The following is a 21,679-nucleotide window of genomic DNA, read 5'->3' on the forward strand; positions in this document are numbered from 1 at the left end:
AACACAGAGTGTCCCCACCATCGGAAATATTTCTGAACTCTCAATTGTTCTTCCCACTTTCTCTTTCAGGAGGATTTATTGACGGGATGCATTGCTTGAAGAACATTGAAAAGCTGGTACTAGAAAACGTGAAAATGAATGACACTGATGTTAAAAAAATAGGTATTGCCACAACTGTTTAATCCGAAATTGTTCCAGGTGCTGATCATTGTGAAAGGTATCATTTCTAGGGAATGGATCATCTTTTAACTTCTTGTACACAGCAGGAGCATCAAAACTCACAGGCCAAGTGCAGTGGAGCCAGCTACAGAGTAGTGCTCCATTTACTCTGCCTAAGCAATGGCCCGTATTTTCCGATCGCAGGCCTCCTGCGGGCGGAGGCCTACGATCTGGAAAAATCTATGCCCTTACCCGAGGGCCCCCAGGACGCACACGCTTCCGCTTCTGGGCCTCTCCAAACTCCAAGTGCGCAGGGCCCACGTATCCCAGGGGCACATGTAGTTCGCAGCGTCCCTGGGATCACGTGGGCCATGGGGAGCCAATCACAGAAGGGAATCTCCCTTCATACACTTGACAGGAAGACCTGTCAAATATATGAATGGAGATTACATCAAAAACACAGTAAAACTTTAAATAAAGTAAAAAATAAAAAAAAATCACATTTTTAAAATGACTTGAAATTACAATAAATTAAGTATTTTAAACAAAAATTTTATCTTTTGAAAAAATAATTATAGTTTTTTACGGGGCTAAAAATAAACGTACCTTTTTTTAAGTAGTTTTAAATGATAAATCCGTGAGAGAGAGAATTTTTTTTTTACTTTTCAACTCTTAAGAATTGTAAGGGTTTTCTGCGGGCGGAGGGTCTCCAAAAAGCGGAACTATCCACCCGCAGAGGCCCTTCTCCAGGGCAGCCGGAGGATCTGTCAAGACCATTCTTGACAGATCGAAATGCCGGTTTTCAGCGCATGCGCTGTGCATGCCTGAAACCGGCATTTCTGATGTCCCTACGGGTGGGTACACAGCGTGTACCCACCCGTAGGGATCGGAATATCTGGGCCAATGTATCTTAGCCTCAGCCTCAGCTTCTGAGGAGCGTGCCTTACTGCAATAACATTTCCTCATCAGCCTTCCATATCTGCACTACATCTGGATACTTGGACTTTCTTACTTTGAATTTGCATCCATACTGATGTAAATTTACTGTGAAACTCTCAGAATACAGCTGTCAACTCATACTGCAGTTCAACAGCTCTGCCTCCACTGAGACCTGTGTCAGGTTAATAAGGCCATAGAGAAAGCAAACCAAGCACTAGGGTTTATGTCTAGAGGGATAGAATTGAAAAGTAGAGAAGTTATGCTAAACTTGTATCGAACCTTGGTTAGACCACACTTGGAGTACTGTGTACAATTCTGGTCGCCATATTATAAAAAGGACATAGAGACACTGGAGAGGGTGCAAAAAGGATTTACAAGGATGATACTAGAATTGCAAGAGTATGCCTATCAGGAAAGGATGAACAGGCTTTTTTCTCTTGAAAAATTAAGTGAATGGGCAAAACTGGATTTCAGTGTAGGCAAATATGAGGTCATCCACTTTGCACCTAAAAAGGATAAAACAGGGTACTTTTTAAGTGGTGAAAAGCTAAGAACAGTGGAGGTCCAAAGAGACTTGGGGGTTCAGGTACAGAGATCATTAAATGTCATGAACAGGTACAGAAAATAATCAAAAAGGCCAATGGAATGCTGGCCTTTATATCTAGCGGTCTAGACAAGGGAGGACAAGGGGGTAGAAGTTATGCTGCAGCTATTCAAAGCCCTGGTTAAACCACACCTGGAGTACTGTGAGCAGTTCTGGGCACCACACCTTAGGAATGATATATTGGCCTTTGGAGGGAGTGCAGCATAAGTTTACCAGAATGATACCCAGACTCCAGGGGTTAAATTACGAGGAGAAATTACACAAACTAGGATTGTATTCCCTGGAATTTAGAAGGTTAAGGTGTGATTTGATCTAAGTTTTCAAGATATTAAGGGGAACAGATAGGGTAGATAGAGAGAAACTATTTCTGTTGGTTGGGAGTCTAGGACTAGGAGGCATAGTCTAAAAATTAGAGCCAGACCTTACAGGAGTGAAATTAGGAAAACTTCTACACACAAATGGCAATTGATCTTTAAATCAGAGATTGATAGATCTTTGTTAATCAAAGGTATAAAGGGACATGGGGCAAAGGCGGGTATATGGAGTTAGGTCGCAGATCAGCCATGATCTCATTGAATGGCGGAACAGGCTTGAGGGGCTAAATGGCCTACTCCTGTTCCTATGTTCCTATGAAAGAGAAGGCTGAGGGGTGACCTGATAGAGGTCTTTTAAAATTATGAAAGTTTTGATAGAGTAGAGAGAGTGTTTCCACTTGTGGGGAACAGCAAAACTAGAGGCCATCGATATAAGATAGTCACCAAAAAATCAAATGGGGAATTCAGAAGAAACTTCTTTACCCAGAGAGTGGTAAGAATGTGGAACTCACTACCACAGGGAGTGAGTGGTTGAAGCAAATAGTATAGATGCATTTAAGGGGAGGCTAGTTAAGCATATGAGGGAGAAGGGAATAGAGAGTTAGATGTGGAAAGACGGGAGGAGGCTCGAGTGGAGCATAAACACCGGCATGGACTGGTTGGGCCGAATGGCCTATTTCTGTGCTTTATAATCTATGTAATCCTATGTCGATGCTCAGTGCTAGAGCAGAGCTGTGTCAGCTCCAGGATAACATTACACCTCAGAAGCCAAGGTACAAACTTGCCTCCTGCCCTTGAACCAGAGGTAAAATCAGAAAGTATGTGGCTGTATGAAGTACATATTGGGTGTTCTAGTTTTCTCTGAACTTTGAAGTGCTGCTTTGTATGCACATAGCAAAATGTAATGGAGTTTTGCTCGAAGTCAGAGTACCACTATTTAGGTTAAATGCAATATTAGAATGTAAGAAAGCATGGGGCTGGATTTTATCAATGGGGGCGCGTTGGGGGCGGGACTGCTGGTTGTCGGGTTTCAGTTCCGCCCACAACGATGTCCAGCCAACCCACACTATTTTCCCTTGATTGACCTTGTTAAGCCTGCCCGGCGGGCTTAGCCGGCCAATTAAGGAAAAGCCGGTGACAGAGGACGTCAGCGTATGACGTTTTATCTGTCAAAAATTTCTTGACAGATGAATTATCAGCGTTTGACAGCTTAGCCCTGTCAAACACTGACAATCTCTGTTTTATGGTGAGCCCTTACTGAAGGCTCACCAAAACCTATTTCCGCCGCAGAAATCAGATGGCTGCTGCATCAGAGAATATTTCTGTTGGTTGGGAGTCTAGGACTAGGGGGCATAGTCTAAAAATTAAAGCTAGACCTTACAGGAGTGAAATTTTTGCTGTTCCCCACAAGTGGAAATACTCTCGCTACTCTATCAAAACTTTCATAATTTTAAAAGACCTCTATCAGGTCACCCCTCAGCCTTCTCTTTTATAGGAACATAGGAACAGGAGTAGGCCATTTAGCCCCTCAAGCCTGTTCCGCCATTCAATGAGATCATGACTGATCTGCGACCTAACTCCATATACCCGCCTTTGCCCCATATCCCTTTCACACTTACCTCTCCACACTTGCACCCACCACTCACCTCCACAGCAGACTTTTCGACCCCTCTCACCCCCACAGACCCACTGCTCGCCTCGCTGACCCTGGCGGGGTTTCCCGACGTCGGGAAGCCCGCACTTGAAGGGGTAAAATGGGGATAGCTCTTAACTGCCTGTTAACTACCTGTTAACAGGCTGTAATCCCCTTACTGCCTCGAGGAGACAGGCCCCTGCGCGAGTCAGGGACCCGCCTCCCGGGAAGATGGCACGGAGGCAGGTTGGGAGCGGGTTCGGTACCCGCTCCCAGTTTCTGTAATTTTCCCGGCTTCCCGCCTCCATACCCGCCTCCATACCTGCCTCCCCAGGGCTGGCAAAATTCCCCCCATGGATCCTGAGAAAGGCATTCAGCCCATCCAGCATACTCACTCCACAAACTACACTATCATGGACTATACCCCATCCATTTAATCGCTTAAGATAAGATGTTCACTGTTCCCAAACATCAAGTAAAAGTCTAGAATATCTCCACATTTCCACTGTTCAGCCTTTGGCTGGAGATCCACAGACAACACCTCCTCCCTGTCCCAGCAGCACAGGCACCATGGTGGAATTTTAACGTTCTCTGATAGGGTAAAACGGGTGATAGAGGATCGGCCACGCGTTGTACACACCGCCTGATTTTCCTTTCCGTTGATTGCGGGTTGCAAAGCGAGCAGTCGATCTGATGTCGCCCAGTTGACACTACTGCTAAAAGTTAAAATTCCCCACCGATCTGTGACCCATGGAGCATTTGATCATTTCAATCTATTCTCTATCTTCCCCCATCATAATTGCCTAGCTTTCATAAGGACGATGTAACCCTTCCCACCCGACGGAAACCGGGTGAGCGAGCGGTTAAAATCGCCCGTGGCTCTTACCCGCTGTCTTTCCGCAGGTTCCTATCTTAACCTGCTCTTCCATCTTGGCCCCCCGCCTGCACTACTCCCATCCTATGTTAAAATAGGAGCTTATAGGTTAGGCAGAGGCCCTGAAGGTGTCTTATTCTCATTGGCCCTTGAAGAAAAGCAACTGTGTGAGTAAATTTGAAAAAATTGTGTCAGTGCAGAATTACAGACAGTTTTTATGGTCGTCTATGTCTGCTGGAACTAAAAAGTTGATCCTGCTTAACTTATTTCCCATTTTCTTTTTTAAAAAAACAAGCTGAAAGCCTAAAGAACTTCAGCAGTCTCTCAGTGTTCCATCTAGCCCAGCTGACAGGTCTTGGCAGTGGAATTGAGCAACTTGTCGAGGAATTAAGCAGTGGCGTCGGCAGCCTTGAAGAAATTAAACTGGCCAGCTGCTGCCTGACAGGAAGAGCCATCACAACGCTGGGTATATAATCCCTTTTATTGTGTTTCTTATCCTATTTCTGTTAATATTTGAATATTCACATTCAAGCCGTTAGTCCTAATAACATGTTCAAGGAAGACTGGCTTGGAGGAGTTGCTGTGGCTTTCACTGCAATTTTGTCCTTTCATTCCTTCCTCCCTTCCTTAAGTTGGCAACTCTTGCTGGGCAGCAGCAGCATTCTTACTGCCAGGTCTACGCTCGTTCTTCACATGTTAACTTGGATAGTGAAGGGGACTTTCCTCTGGAGTTACGCTGGCTCCCTGGCATAATTCCAGTAGGCAGTGCAGTAAAATTGGGCAAAGACCCATTTAGCCACCTCCCCACAATATAAACTGTTCTCCTTGTCAATAAGTTATCCCCACCTGTCTCAATTATTGCATTGTTTCTTTCAATTTACAGCTCAAAATCTCCACAATTTGCAAAAATTGAAAGTACTTGATTTATCAGGAAATAACCTAGCAGCGGAAGCAAGCCATGCAGTCAGTGAACTAGGTAAGGAAGACAACTAATTCATCACATTTCTAATTAGATGGTTGCTCTCCTGTGGCATTGCTCACAGGTAGTCTGAGATTAGAGCATGGTTGCTTAATTCAGACGGAGCTATGACTAACATGGCCTGTTTCTTTAAAACCTATGCTCAGCTTCTCCATTTGGGGAAGTGGTCAAAATAGATTCTTCCTGAGGTCAATTGGAGGCTAACTGCTGTGAGAAATTTCTGTAGATTGGCAGCTCCTTGTAAATTTCTGGCTCCTGTCCTTGGAGAGACGCCATGTCAGGAAAGCAAGCAGGAAATAACTAGGTTTTTTTGCTTTCTTTCTCTCCTCTGTTATACTTTTGAGATTCCGTAGTTTGATGATTTGAAGTGTGACGTTTGAAATATGGTGGACACATGCATAGCTTTTATAGATAGAATATTTGTAACAAAATCAAACTATTTTTTTCTTCCTGCAGTTGACCAGCTAACAGTTGTCTCAAGTTTAAAGGTACTGATGTTGCCTTTTGGACACAATGTCAACACTTGCCTTGGAAAACTGGTAATCCAGCTGAAGAGCTTAACAAATGTGACAAAGCTCGGGCTGCAGAAATGGAGTCTGACTGATCTTGACCTTGACTTACTGGGTAAGTTAAATATGCAGGACACAAACTTCCATGAAAGACTTTCATGGTCTAAAGTGCTGTGTATCGGAGAATCAGGAAGGGGGAAAGAACTAGTATAGCCATCGTTAACTAAGTGCAATGAAGTTAAGTAATACACATGTGAAAATATACTCCAATTCACCAATAATTGGAACATGTTTAGAAGTTGATGTATTTAATATTTTTGAAGTTTTAAATTTATATCTGTTAACATTGTGAGATTCCTCACGAACAGGATGACAAATTGAGTGTACGATGGGTAGGAAGCAAGGGATGCTTGTTAAAGGAGTTATATTGAGTTGGAGCAATTGGTGAGTGGGATTCCCCAGGAATCAATGCTAGGAACTTCACTGTTTCTAACTTACATAAAAAATTTGGATCCTGAAGCAGTTGGGCAATTTGGTTAATTTTTCAGATGATACCAAACTAGGAGAAGCAGCTAAATCTGAGGAGACAGATTGGAAACTTCAAAATGAGTTAGTCAATTTTTAACTGCTCCTGTTAAGCAGATTGGAAAAACTTCCTTACAACAACAACAACAGTTTGCATTTATATAGAATCATAGAATGGTTACAGCACGGAAGAAGGTCATTTGGCCCGTTGAGCCCATGCCAGCTCTCTGCAAAAGCACTTCAGCTCGTCCCACTCCCCCGCCCTTTCCCCGTAGCCCTGCAAATTTCTTTCCTTCAGATATTTATCCAACTCCCTTTTGAAAGTGGTGATTGAATCTGCCCCCACCATCCTTTCAGGAAGTACATTCCAGATCTTAACCACTCGCTGCGTAAAACAGATTTTTCTTATGTCGCCTTTGGTTCTTCTGCCAATCATCTTAAATCTGTGTCCTCAGGTTCTCGACCCTTCTGCCAATGGGAATAGTTTCCCACTATCTACTCTGTCCAGACCCCTCATGATTTCGAACACCTCCATCAAATCTCCTGTTAATCGTCTCTGCTCTAAGGAGAACAACCCCAGGTTTTCCAGTCTATCCACGTAACTGAAGTCCCTCATCCCAGGAATCGTTCTCATAAATCTTTTCTGCACCCTCACTAAGGCGTTCACATCCTTCCTAAAGTGCGGTGCCCAGAATTGAACACAATACTCCAGTTGAGGCCAAACCAGTGTTTTATACAGGTTCACCATAATTTCCATGCTTTTGTGCTCTATTCCTCTATTCATGAAGCCCAGGATTCCATAAGCTTTTTTAACTGCTTTCTCAACCTGCCCTGCCACCTTCAATGATTTGTGCACATATACCCCTAGGTCTCTCTGTTCATGCACCCCCTTTAGGATTGTACCCTTTAGTTTATATTTCCTCTCCTCATTCTTTCTACCAAAATGTATCACTCCACACTTTTCTGCGTTAAATTTCATCTGCCATATGTTTGCCCATTCCACCAGCCTGTCTATGTCCTCTTGAAGTCTATCACTCTCCTCCTTGCTGTTCACTATACGTCCAAGTTTTGTGTCATCTGCAAATTTTGAAATTGTGCCCTGTACACCCACATCCACGTCATTAATATATATCAAGAAAAGCAATGGTTCTAGAACCGACCCCTGGGGAACACCACTGTATAACTTCCTCCAGTCCGAGAAACACCTGTTCACCACTACTCTCTGTTTCCTATCACTTAGCCAATTCCGTATCCATGCTGCCACTGTCCCCTTTATTCCATGGGTTTGAACTTTGCTGGCAAGCCTATTATGTGGCATTTTGTCAAACACCTTTTATAAATCCATGTACACCATGTCAACCATATTGCCCTCATGAACCCTCTCTGTTACCTCATCAAAAACGCGATCAAGTTAGTTAAAGACGATGTGCTTTTAACAAATCTGTGCTGGATTTCATTAATTAAGCCACACTTGTCCAAGTGACTTGTTAATTTTGTCCCTGATTACTGTTTCTAAAAGCTTCCCCACTACCGAGGTCAAACTGACTGGCCTGTAGTTGTGTGGTTTATCTTTACACCCTTATTGAACAATGGTGTAACATTTTAAATTCTCCAATCCTCTGGCATCACCCCCGTATCTAAGGAGGATTGGAATATTATGGCTAGTACCTCCGCGATCTCCTCCATCAATTCCCTCAGCATCCTAGGATGCATCCATCTGCTCCTGGTGATTTATCTACTTTAAGTACAGCCAGCCTTTCTAGTACCTCCTCTTTATCAATTTTTATCCTATCAAGTATCTCCACTACCACCTCCTTTACTATGTCTATGGCAGCATCCTCTTCCTTGGTGAAGACAGATGCAAAGTACTCATTTAGTACCTCAGCCATACCCTCTGCCTCCATGCATAAGTTTCCTTTTTGGTCCCTAATCGTCCCCCCCCCCCTCCTCTACTACCCTTTTACTATTTATAAGCTTATAGAAGTCTTTTGAATTCCCTTTTATGTTCTATTTGACCCTGAAATGAGCTTCCAACCACATAGCCACGCCATCACTAATGATTACCTTTTATGTTGGCTGCCATTCTATTCTCACACCCTCTCTTTGCCCCTCTTATTTTCTTTTTCTCTTCTCCTCTGACCATTCTATATATAGCCTGATTCTCAGATGTATTTGCAACCTGACATCTGTCAAAAGCACTCTTTTTCTGCTTCATCATATTCTCTATCTCTTTCGTCATCCAGGGAGCCCTTTAACATAGTGAAACATCCCAAGGCGCTTCACAGGAGAGTTATTAAACAAAATTTGACACTGAGCCACATAAGGAGATATTAGGGCAAATTACCAAAATCTTGGTCAAAGAGGTCGGTTTTAAGGAGTGTCTTAAAGGAGAAGCGAGAGGTAGAGAGACGGAAGGGTTTAGAGAGGAAATTCCAGAGCTTAGGGCCTAGGCAGCTGCAGGCATGGCTGCCAATGGTGGAATGATTAAAAACAGATTGCGCAAGAGGACAGAATTGGAGGAACGCAGAGATCTCAAAAGTTTGTAGGGCTGGAGGAGGCTACAGAAATAGGGAAGGAGCTATGTTATGGAGGGATTTGAAAACAAGGATGAGAATTTTAAAATTGAGGCGTTGCTGAACTGGGGGCCAATGTAGGTCAGCATTTCTTATTTTGATTTCAGATTCCTAACAGACTTTTCATTTTACCTACCATTTGTTGAATTTCTTTTCCTCAGCTTCCCTGATAGTCAGTGGACATCTGGAAAGCCTTCAGTGTTTGGACCTGGCAGAGAATTCTGTGACCACCAAAGGCTGGATAGCATTTTTTGGAGCCCTAAAGTCCAGCGAAACAGGCGGGCTTTTCAAGCTGACATCCTTAGATTTTAGCAGCCAGATGGAATTGTATCCCGAAGCACTCATGGTGAAAGAGTTTGTTCAGTGGATCGTCAAGCTCCATTTCATCCAGGAAGTCGTACTAATGAAATGGATGTTTGATGAAAATGACATGAATATGATTAAGAATGCAAAAACAACCCAAAAAAGAGAATTTCAGTTAAGGCTTACAGAAACGTGCAAGTGACAGAACAACTCATGATCAGGAAGTGGATTTGAAGCGCTTGTCAATTTTATTATGTTTTAAAAGTATTTTTTTTAAAACAATTTTTTCACTGATTATAATGTTTGTTTTTATTATAGTTTAAATAAATTATGGGGTCTTAATGGGCCTTAGGAACTTAGGAAGGAGCATAGGAGTAGGCCATTCAGCCCCTCAAGCCTGTTCCGACATTCAATTAGATCATGGCTGATCTGTATTTAACTCCATCTACCCGCTTTGGTTCCTTAACCTTTAATACTCATGCCTAACAAAAATCTATCAATCTCAATTTTGTAACTTTCAATTGACCACCAGCCTCAACAGCTTTTTGGGGGAGAGTGTTCCAGATTTCCACTACCCTTTATGTGAAGTTGTGCTTCCTGACATCACCCCTGAATGGCCGAGCTCTAATTTTAAGGTTATGCCCCCTTGTTCTGGACTCACCCACCAGAGAAAATAGTTTAGCTCTATCTACCCTATCAAATCCTTTAATCATCTTTAACACCTCAATTAGATCACCCCTTAAGCTTCTAAACTCAAGGGGGTACAAACCAAGTTTATGCAACCTGTTCTCATAATTTAACCTTGCGCCGTGCACACAGGCTGTGAATGTTAGCAGTGTTTCAGTCCCACATTGGTTACATGATAGGCCTTAGGTGGCTATGGCCTGGAGTATATATCAATACACTGGACACTCACCTATGCAGTATCAACCCCATATTAATTAGAGGAAATCCTCCCATTTAGAGAGATCTCCAAATGGCAAAGCAAAACTTGAAACCCATTCTTGCAGAGATCCTGTTCCCTACCATAAGGAATTTTCCAAAAACTTTTAGTGTAGAAATAAGAATTTGGTGTATATTTTTTTGACAAATCAGATCTACAGCACTCTGTTCTGAAGAAGAGTGGCTGGAGTCAGGGATTGACTGTAGGAGAAGAGATGGGACCAATTGTAGAAGAATGGGGAGAACTGCGTGAATACGCATGTAGGCGAGAAAAATGTCCACAGTTGTTGAGCCACCCGCGCAGGCTTGTGGTTCCTCACTGCCAGGTCAAGAAAATGATGAAATGTGAAATGGAGAGGCAGCACCAAAGTAGGACTGCAGAGAACTGAGGGCCAGTGACTGTGCGCTCAAGGCAGGGGGGTCTCACCGATCGGGGATGTGCACTTGTAAGTCGACTCTCAGACACAAAAGTGCAAGAGAGTGCGGAGAGGTACAGTAGAATTGGGAGAGTGCAGGGAGAGTTGTGACCAGCAATAGAAGAGCCAATGGGGCACTCCTGCGCCAGCCCCTGCAGATAAAACTGTACACCATGACTTACGTACTGTGGGGTGGAGTTTCCACTTTGGGCGCAATCGGCAATCTGGGCGTAAATTGCGCTTGAAATTGCACTGGCTTTCCGAAGTGAAGTTATAGTTCAAGTTTCTGCCCAAACTTATTTGCTTAATCACAAACGTAAAATCTTCCATGAGCCAACGCAATCAGGCAGCATAAGAAAACGTAATTGGGTTTTTTCCCCCTTGCGGTAAATAATATTCCTTGATATACTTAAGAATGATAACCTGGAAGCAGTTTTATTAATACAGCTGAAAATGGGTTCATCACAAAAAATAAACATTTTTCATAAATGTCCAGTCCACCACCTGTAAGTAACCTGATTTTAACTCACTCAAAATTACTTTACAAACTATACTGAACTATTTATTAGTTTCATTGATGTACACTGGTCGGTTTCTCAGTAAATTAAATGGCCTGTATTTTCCGATCGCAGGCCTCCCGCGGGCGGAGGCCTGCGATCTGAAAAAATCTACGCCCTTACCCGAGGGCTCCCGGGACGCACACGCTTCCACTCCTGAGCCTCACCAAACGTGAAGTGCGCAGGGCCCACGTATCCCAGGGGCGAATGTAGTTCGCAGCGTCCCTGGGATCATGTTGGCCATGGGGAGCCAATCACAGAAGGGAATCTCCCTTCACACATTTGACAGGAAGACCTGTCAAATATATGAATCGAGATCAATGAAAAAACATAGTAAAACTTTAAATACATTTTTTTAATCAAATTTTTTTAATGACTTGAAATGACAATAAATTAAGTATTTTAAACAAAAATTTAATTTTTTGAAAAAGATATAGCTTTTTACGGGGCTAAAAATAAACTTCCCTTTTTAAAAGTATTTTTAAATGATAAATCAGTGAATTTTTTTTTAACTTTTTTCAACTCTTATCCTGGTAAAAGCAGGCCTTGTAAGAATTGTAAGCGTTTTCTGCGGGCGGAGGGTCTCCAAAAAGCGGAACTATCCGCCCGCAGAGGCCCTTCTCCAGGGCAGCCGGAGGATCTGTCAAGACCATTCTTGACAGATCAGAAATGCCGGTTTTCAGCGCATGCGCTGTGCATGCCTGAAACCAGCATTTCCGATGTCCCTACGGGTGGGTACACAGCGCGTGTACACCCGTAGGGATCGGAATATCTGGGCCACTATAATATTTTTAAATATTTAACAACTTTTAAAATGTGCCGACTAATGCCTTTGTGTTTAAAAAAAGCTTAATTTGAAGAGCCTCCTCCAATGGGTGTAATCGGCAGAAACCCGCCATGCTGATTATTTTGATCTTACCGTGGCCAGTTTTGGGGGCTGGCTTCCAACGCGACGTTTTAAACCAGTGTTAAAGTTCACGGAAACTTGATTTACGGAACCTGTGGAATTCTCTACCACAGAAGGCAGTTGAGGCCAATTCATTAAATATATTCAAGAAGGAGTTAGATATATTTCTTAAGGCTAAAGGGATCAAGGGATATGGGGAGAAGGCAGGGACAGGGTACTGAATTTGGATCATCAGCCATGATCTCATTGAATGGCGGAGCAGGCTCCAGGGGCCAAATGGCCGACTCCTGCTCCTATCTTCTATGTTTCTATGTTTCCGCTTGACGTAACTTGCAGTTAAAATTCCGCGATCTTTTACGCTGGGTTGGCCGATGACAGGCGAATTAACCAGCGAAAACTCGAGGCCGGTATGTCCTGTTTACGCTCCTCCTAGCCACCACTCACTGATTTACCTCATTCTCTTGTCCAACCTTGTTTTGGGTCCTGTCCTTGAGACTTCACCCAGGTTTCTGTTAAAATAAATACGGATAACTTCACAGGGAGAACGATGACATATTCGCCTTATAATTCTTGCACTGTGCGTTCAATAGAAATAACGAATATTTTTGTCCCTTTTTATAAATTACTTTTATTGTGAAAATCCCGGTAAAGCACCAAGTGGGAGTGAGTGTACCATTGTGAGAGGTCAGCGGGAGGAGGATTTTCAGTTGCAGTGCTGTGTATCTCTGTGCACCCAGCACTACAAACAGCACCGGTCAAGCAGCAACTCACGATTTACTTGAAACTGGCAGCTGGCCAGCGGTGTCATGTCCTTTTGTTGCATCACTTTGCCCATGTTTAATTTCACGGACCATTTCCCTTTAATAATTTCTCGTCCCCCCCTCCTGTATATATCTATCTGTGCGACCTGTCTCTGCATTTCAACATTCACATTAATTTCCTTTTTTTTGGTGTCTTCTTACCCTCGTCCTTTCTGTGTTCTTGTTTTGTTACTCCTCGCTGCTCCCCCCCCCCCCTTCCCTTTTTTTCAGTTTCAGTTTTCTGCATTATGCTGTCTCATTCTGTGCCGGCTATACGGTGCCACCTTCGCCTCCCTTTGTCTTGTTGTTTCTCCACTTGCAGCCTGCTCGGCCGAGGCTCTGTGAGCCGCACTCTCAGCCTCGCCGCCCGGGGCTGTCCCGGTGAAACTGACAGGTCCGAAAGGCGGAAGACTGACCGGCAGCGGCACAGCGGATGATCAACCAGCTCTCGGCCGCTGCTGACAAGCGCAGTGTGTGTGTGTGTCCCCCCAGCACTCACTCCCTCCCTTGGCCAGGCTCGGGGAGGGGGTTGCCTACCACGATTGTCAGTTCCAATGCGTCTCTCTGAATCAGCGCTGGAGATAGCAGGGGTGAAGGGCTGCTGGCGGAGGTTTGCTTTGCTTTGCTTTTCCCGATTTAAGGAAGAAAAGGGAGGCCGTGCCAATGAGAAAAGAGAGGAAAGCCTGATCCAGTGGAGGAGGAGGGGGACACTGTTGAAGAGGTTGGACTGAGGAGGCCGTTGATTGCGTTCACAAATACTGCAGTGAAAATGCATGGGACAGGTTTGACCTTCGGGTGCGTGTAGGGTTTGAATTAAAGGGAGGAAAGGGGACAATCTGGAATTCCCCTGGTGTGGACAATTTTAGCTGGTCTTTTTCCTTGTATGATGTGCAGCAACTCACCTTCCAGCCAGGGCGATCCAAGACAATGTAAATTTCTATCGTATATGTTCTACCAGGCAGTGAGAGACCGCAAACCTGTGTGGATGCTTGAGGACATGAGGACTATGGAATCGTTTTACTGGGAAGAGAACACCAGCCTACGCACTTACTCACCTTCAGAAGCCCTCCTGTATGCAGTGGTACACAATCATCTCCCCTATGCCCAATACTTGTTGTCTCATTACCCGGACGAGGCGCTGGAGGTACCTGGAGATCGCTTCTGCTGTTGCCCATCATCTGCTCCGCATCTGGCCATGGCAGTCAGGTACGACCGCAAGGACATACTGGACTTGATCCTGAAGATTGCCAATCAGCTCCCTGGCTTTAAGTCCTACATTAACAGGAAGGGCTGTTTCCACATAGAAGATGGGAAGACGCCTTTACATTTAGCATGTGAGCTCCTGAGAGCGGAGACTGTTCTCATGTTGCTCGGCAGCGGTGCTTCACCCAGGATTGTAGACAGCAAAGGGTTAACTCCTCTGGATGTCATCTTAGAGCAATTCCGGGTGTCGAAGATCAACGTGGAGTCCAAAAAGCTATGCATCAATCACCTGCTGCTCTTCATGTCAAATCTCCAGTTTAAGATGAAAAGGGCTTTGGAAGACAATCCGACGGAATGGAATGGGCTTTTGGGAGAAGAGAAATACAACTATCTCTGTGGGAAAGCACCCGCCACTTTATTCCTCATATCTATGCAAGGCATTTTAAAATGCCTTCCACCATCAAGATTTCCAGCGAGCATCAAAGAATTGCCCATCCCGCAGTCCTTAAAGCCCCTGCCTTTGGAAAAGTCGACATTGCGATCTGTGGACGTCCTGTAGCATTTCTCAAGACTTCTAATTTTCCCTCAAAGGGATTTTTTGAACGTGAATGAATTGTTGCTGCTGGAGCATGCTGTTGCATCAAATACAAAATAGTCCTCTAAAGATACTGCATGGCGTGTAATACTTTCTGATACCTGTTATAGCTTGGTCATCCAATAACATGTTTTAAAGTACTGAAGTTGAAATAGATGAAAAGCATTACAAAGTTTAACACACTGTAGGGGGTGGTGTGTGGAGTCAGCTTTGCCCCTGGCTGTTTTTGAGCGGTTCGAATCGCTCCCACACCCCTGTGGTTCTAGACTCCGGACTTAGGTACAGGCTGCGATACAAAATTGGAGTAGACAACTGGTTTAGTACAAGAAAACTGTGTTTATTAGAGTCACAAGAAAGTTACACACTTAGATTGCTGGAGTAATTACAGACATTCAAGAGTACACTTAATTAAGAATGGGGAACACACGGCACAATGAGGGAAAATTCACATTAACAATCCCCCTACCCTTGTCCCACCCCCAATACCTAACTAAATTGTGCTAAAAGGGGTCAGGGATTATGCTCACCAATAGGGGTTTCTTGACAGTTCGAATCCTGTCAGTTAAGCCGGTTGCATTTTTGGGGTTCGCTCTTTGTGTCCTTTGGGGCCTGCCGTCGCCACATGGTCCCAGTCTTAGAATCTGCGAAGGTTCTTCAGTTGGGTGGAGTCCGCTGATGCGGTAAAGGCGCGGTTGTGGATTTGTCTGGGTAAGGACCTTCTTTCCTTAGTTAGAAATAGAGAATAAAGTCTTTGTTGGGTACTTTAGCTTGTAGAGTGGAAAACTTCGGGTTTTGTTCTGGTCATCGAGTTTTGTTGCGGCTGGGGTTCGGTTGGCGGCCTTCGGTGTCGGCTCGGTCGTGGTGACCTAGATCATTAACACAACAAGTCAGGATGGCCGAGCGGTCTAAGGCGCTGCGTTCAGGTCGCAGTCTCCTCTGGAGGCGTGGGTTCGAATCCCACTTCTGACAGTCTTTACTTTGGTGGGCAGCACGGTGGCATAGTGGTTAGCACTCTTGCCTCACAGCGCCAGGGACCCGGGTTCGAATCCGGCCTCGGGTGACTGTCTGTGTGGAGTTTGCACATTCTCCCCGTGTTTGCGTGGGTTTTCTCCGGGTGCTCCGGTTTCCTCCCACAGTCCAAAGATGTGCGGGGTTAGGTTGATTGGCTATGATAAAAATTGACCCTTAGTGTTAGGGGGATTAAATACGTGGGGTTACGGGGATAGGGTGGGATTTGTGTTGGTGTAGGGGTTATGGGGATCGGGTGGGATATGTGTCGGTGCAGGCTCGATGGGCCGAAATGGCCTCTATCTGTACTGTGAGGTTTCTGTGATTCTGTGATTACCTGTGCAGTGGTAATGATCTGAAGGTATGGTTTACCTGGCCCTTTGTTACCGCGGTGCTCGTGGTTGGTAAGGCTGCGGTTGCGGCCTAGTCATCTTTGGTTGAGCCTGCCCACCGTGCCCTCTCGCCGTGATGTTGCGTGAGCCTTCCTGTTGGCTTCACTTGGCCCCCTCTGGTGTTGTGTTGATCTCGAATGCCACAATGCTTTGGTTACCGGTGGGCCTACAATTATACTCTTTCTGAGTTTGTTATCTGCGCGACAAATCAGGGTTATTTCTTTGTCTAATTTTTGGCGGGCTCGTTAAGGTGATTATAGCCGTTCACCTTAACTGATTTTTGGGCAGTTGTCTGTTTGCTAAATGGTTTTTAATGTCTCGGTGTTTGTTATGCATAATGTAAATCGGTATCTTCCTGGCTTGGTAGCCAGCTCGAACTGTAAGTGATTATATATGCATAGTCTTGATGGCTTTAAGTTTGTGCAAGATTAAGTCATTTCCTGAGTTGATTTGGTTTTAAAGGGAAGAATGCGTGTTCTGTCTCCTTTAGCTGTCTGGTTTGAAATCACAAATCAAAGCTGTCTCCCACAGGCCCGGGCATGTCAAGTTTTGAGTTTTGAACTTGACATGCTGTTTGCAGGGTCCTGCTTTAACCTTGCAGGTTTTGCCATAAAGTCCAAATGCCATTCCCTTTAGGGTACCCTTGTTAATAACTTGGGAGATGTGGGAATTTTAAGAATCCTACAACACTAAACATGTTTCTTATATATATATATATATATATAGTGTGCAGAGAATGCAGAACAAAATTGCAAGCCTTGCTATATTCGGCTGCTTAAATGACAAATTGCCATTAACTTAGTCTGGGAAGAAAATTACAATTCAATTCTAACTACTTGCATGAAAAGCGAATAGATGCAGTTGAATGCAAGCTATACATTTCTGCATATATAGCAATTGGATTCTGGTTCTAGATACCTTCTTGTATTTCTGCAATCGTGAGTTGAGACAACGTTGACTGAGGTTTCAGTGCATAGGGAATGAAAAAAAATTAATTTCGGCAGAGCATAGTGCGTAACATAGTAATGTATTAACAAAAGTGGGGAAAGAAACACATTGACGGGCAACTATCTCAGTATGTTTTTAAAGTTTCATTATTGGATATGTAGATGTCACCCTCAGTCCCCGAACACATCCTGTTGTAACACAGCATGAGTGTGTGTATGTGTGAAAAGTATGGGGTTGAGCCAGAGAGCAGCTTCTCCATAGCGAAAATTCCTAAAGATGGACTCATGGGCCAATAAGCTAAGTACAGTAGAGAAACACCAGTAAAATATGAGGACGATCATTATTTTTAGCTGAGAAAACAATGTAAGATTAATAAACTTGCATGTTTAATATATATATAAAAATAAATTATATTAAAATTATTGAGCTATATTTCCTATATATATTTAAGGTATAATTGGTGCCAAAGTTTACCTATTTATATGTGAATAAACTTTACACAAATGTATAGTACCCATTATCCAGGATCTTAATACTTCTTACAACATGGTGCATTTAACAGAGATTTTTTTATTTTATAAGACTTTTAATCCTGTATATTTGTTTATTAAATGAAAAATAAAGTGTATTTAAATATTTATTGCAAGAGTACAGCCGTGTTATCCAATACATTAGTCACTAGTCAAACATGGCGAATCATGAATCCAGATGTGGATAATTGCATTTCTGATTAGTAAATAAACAAATGAGTATTGCGCCCCGTCATTGGACATGTGATCTTAATACTTATTCGTATGACGTATGCATATGTACTCTAACCTTTCTGTGCATTTGTTGAGAAGATGGTGAGATGAAAAGCAGAATACGCGAGTGTTTATTGATCCTTGTGAGTGCTTTACTTCCTTGGTTACTGAATGGCGGTCGATGTTTGTGAAGTAAGTATACACATGCGAAGTATATTTATCTGTATTGTGTGAATGTATGAAAGGCGATTTCTACTAAAATTAGTACATGTGTTTAAAACAATGTCGCTGTCTGTGCCTAATCAGTGATTTCTATTGGACTTCTGTGGTAAAGCATTTATAGTTGAATTATAAGTGCATGTGTAAGTATGATGGGCCATTTTTATATTACTGTATTAATATGCATGAGTGTGGAATGGGTTTATTTAAAAAAGTAATAAATATTACAAAATCCTGATAAATGTCTGGGTTAGTAATTTAAAGTTCAAACGGGAACAGGAAACTCATTCAGCAATGTGAGGTTTTGTATATTTGTGTGTTGGGGATGGGATTGCAGCTGCACCCATCACTGGAACTATTTTGCATAACTGTGGATTATTATACTAAATGACAATTCTGCTGGTCCAGGCATTTTTGAAAGTCTAGATCCTGCACAGTGTGACACTGAAACAAATACTAATAGTACAGCAAGAAAGCTACTTAGAAAAGTACAGGACCAAAAAGGACAGTAGCCAGGTTAGTCCCAAAATCTAATACCCTCCTAGGGCCCACTCCGTCAACTATCTAACCAATTCTCCTTTAAAGTTCCCCACATTATCTGCTTCCATTTCCCTCCTGGGTAGTAAAATCCACACACCCTCTGCATAAAATAGTTAAACCTGAACTTTTTGCACACCTCTCGTCTAAGCTTGAACCCATGTCCACTGGTTCTAAAGTTTGTGGCAATCTTCAAAGTTTGCATTATCCATTCCCTTAAAAATCTTGAATATTTGAATAATACATCACCTGGGCCTTTTTTTCTCTCTCAATTCCAGGCTCTTCGCCCTCTCCTCATACTCATCTCAGATGCCTTAAGCTGTTAGTTTCTGTACTGCTTCCAGTGCCTGGATATCCCTACTGTGGTACAGTGACTAGAATTGTACATAATACTCTAAGTGTGGTCGTACCAATGACTTGTGCAGCCGAAACATCACTTCCTGAAATTTCATAGAATCATAGAATCATAGAAATTTACAGCACGGAAAGAGGTCATTTTGGCCCATCGTGTCCGTGCCGGCCGACAAAGAGCTATCCGACCTAATCCCACTTTTCAGTTCTTGGTCCATAGCCCTGTAGGTTACGGCACTTCAAGTGCACACCCAAGCACTTTTTTAATTTGGTGAGGGTTTCTGCCTCTACCACCCTTTCAGGCAGTGAGTTCCAGACCCCAACCACCCTCTGGGTGAAGACATTTCCCCTCAAATCCCCTCTAAACCTCCTAACCAATTACTTTAAATCTATTTGTTCTCTATTCTTCTGGCTGTACATCCAAAGACCCAGTTAGCGTTCTTTATTGCTGTCGGACACCATGCTGTTGATTTCAGTGAGTTATCTACCAATACCCAGTGATCTCTCCCTTTGGACGCCAGGAGTAGCTTCGGTACAGTAACATTAACTCTGCAGATTTAAAGCACAATTTTAAACAAACATTTGAATCATTTTTGGCCCTGAAATCTTGTGGGGGTTCTACCAGATCTCCTGCCATAAATCTACCAGGAGACCAGAAGAACCCCCATGGAATTTTCAGGGTCTTTGTTTCTAGTTACTCTATTATTCCCCTTTTTTCCCATTAATTTCTCTTTATTCTCTCCTCCTGTTATTTTAATTCATTTACTTTTTCTGTCTAATCTAACCTTGACTGATTACAATCCTATTTTCTCAAAGGAACCGACAACCCTTACTTGACTGGTGTTTTTCTTCTTCATGTCTCTCATGCTTTGGAGGTGGGAGAACTTTCAAAATCATGGGATTTGCGTGACTGAAAATAACGGCAGAAGCATTTTTATCACCCATTTAAAAACCTACAGAGAGAACATTGACTTGGTCTTCTATATATAACCAGGCCAAACTCTGCTAGATGGATAAACTCATTGGCAGCTCTCAGATCTTGATGGCTCCAGTCAGGTAATCTCATCCAACTTCAAACCTTGCTTCGATCTGCCATAGAAATGACTACCGGCTATATTAGGGGACAAGCCCTTAATACATCCATATGGCATTTCTTTATCCACTATATCCACTATTTCAACAGAGGCATTAATCTTGTTAAAATAAATGGGTTAAAGCGTGCATTAAAATATTAGTTTCAGGAATGTTAAGCACTTGATCATGAGTATCACTAACAGTAATTTCTACACTTAAATAACCGGTTTACTGGCCAATTTGTTTCACACATAGGATTTCAGATGTTAAAACCTGATAAAACTGGTCATTTGAAAGGCCTGACAGAATATAAAATCGGGCATCTTAACTGACACAAATGAATAAATAATGCAATTAACATTGGTATCTTCAAGCTGCAGTATAAATTGTATTGCCAAAGTTGTCTTGTGTTCGTGTTGCCTCTTCCAATAGATGATACTATATGGATTAGGACCACAACTGAGACCCACCCACGACATCATCAGTGGGGCAGTGCACTCAGAGCAGGAAGCTAACCATACATTTTACAATAAACTCATAGCATATATCGAAAGACCAATACACTGTGTCACAAGGAGGGGAAGGACACAATGCCATGCCATGGTGAGATCCTGATCACAGATTCACATTGGGGAGTAAATTCCTCAGAGAGAGTAATGGAAAATCTCCAGGAAGATTTTATTAATGGAGATCTGGGGGACATGTCTCCATAAGAATATAAGAAATAGGAGCAGGAGTAGGCCATTTGGCCCTTCGAGCCTGCACCGCCATTCAATGAGATCATGGCTGATCTTCTGCCTCAACTCCATTCACCGGCCCTATCGCCATATCCCTTGATGCCCTTACTAGTCAGAAATCTATCGACTTCTGTTTTGAATATACCCAATGACTGAGCCTCCACAGCCCTCTGGGGTAGAGAATTCCAAAGATTCACCACCCTCTGTGTGAAGAAATTTCTTCTCATCTCAGTCCTGAATGGCCTACCCTTTATCCTGAGGCTCTGGCCCCTGGTTCTAGACTCCCCAGCCAAGGGAAACACTCTCCCAGCATCTACCCTAACAAGCCCTGTAATAATTTTGTATGCTTCAATGAGATCCCCTCTCATTCTTCTGAATTCAAGAGAATACAGGCTTAGTTTATTCAATCTCTTCTCATACGACAGTCCCACCATCCCAGGAAATCAATCTTGTGAACCTTTGTTGCACTCCCTCTATGGTAAGTATATCCTTCCTTAGGTAAGAAGACCAAAATTGTACACAGTACTCCAGGTGTGGTCTCACCAAGGCCCTATATAATTGGAGTAAGACTTGTAAATCCTCTTGTAATTAAGGCCAGCATACCATTTGCCTTCCTAATGGCTTGCTGCACCTGCACATTCATGTTCAGTGACTCATGCACAAGGACACCCAGGTCCCTTTGAGCATCTGCATTCCCCAATCTTTCACCATTTAGGAAATACTCTGCCTTTCTGTTCTTTCTACCAAAGTGGATAACTTCACATTTATCCACATTATATTCTATCTGCCATGTTCTCGCCCACTCACTGAGCCTGTCGAGATACCCTTGAAGCCTCTT

General features: G+C 43.2%; 2 protein-coding genes and 1 non-coding gene across 4 annotated transcripts in view; all 3 read left to right on the forward strand.

Moving 5' to 3' along the window:
• Nucleotides 1-9,724, forward strand: part of LOC147121017 (NLR family CARD domain-containing protein 4-like) — a 30,693-nt gene extending 20,969 nt beyond the window's left edge. For both annotated transcript variants that reach the window (XM_085980314.1, XM_085980313.1), the window contains exons 5-9: nucleotides 70-162; nucleotides 4,819-4,989; nucleotides 5,407-5,499; nucleotides 5,959-6,126; nucleotides 9,271-9,724. In XM_085980314.1, the coding sequence (XP_085836440.1) occupies nucleotides 70-162; nucleotides 4,819-4,989; nucleotides 5,407-5,499; nucleotides 5,959-6,126; nucleotides 9,271-9,614 (869 nt within the window). In that variant the 3' untranslated portion in view covers nucleotides 9,615-9,724. The remainder of the gene's footprint in view (nucleotides 1-69; nucleotides 163-4,818; nucleotides 4,990-5,406; nucleotides 5,500-5,958; nucleotides 6,127-9,270) is intronic.
• A 3,239-nt stretch (nucleotides 9,725-12,963) lies between these two features.
• Nucleotides 12,964-17,820, forward strand: LOC147121018 (ankyrin repeat domain-containing protein 9). Its single transcript, XM_085980316.1, has one exon. The coding sequence runs from the start codon at nucleotides 13,918-13,920 to the stop codon at nucleotides 14,794-14,796; it is 879 nt and encodes a 292-aa protein (XP_085836442.1). The 5' UTR covers nucleotides 12,964-13,917; the 3' UTR covers nucleotides 14,797-17,820.
• On the forward strand, nucleotides 15,719-15,801 carry trnal-cag (transfer RNA leucine (anticodon CAG)). Its single transcript has one exon. It is a non-coding gene; the product is annotated as a tRNA-Leu (tRNA).
• Nucleotides 17,821-21,679: the final 3,859 nt, after the last annotated feature.

The sequence above is a fragment of the Somniosus microcephalus genome, chromosome 3 (assembly GCF_052327205.1).
Source record: "Somniosus microcephalus isolate GS21.2 chromosome 3, FLI_Smic_1.0, whole genome shotgun sequence".
NCBI lineage: Eukaryota > Metazoa > Chordata > Chondrichthyes > Squaliformes > Somniosidae > Somniosus > Somniosus microcephalus.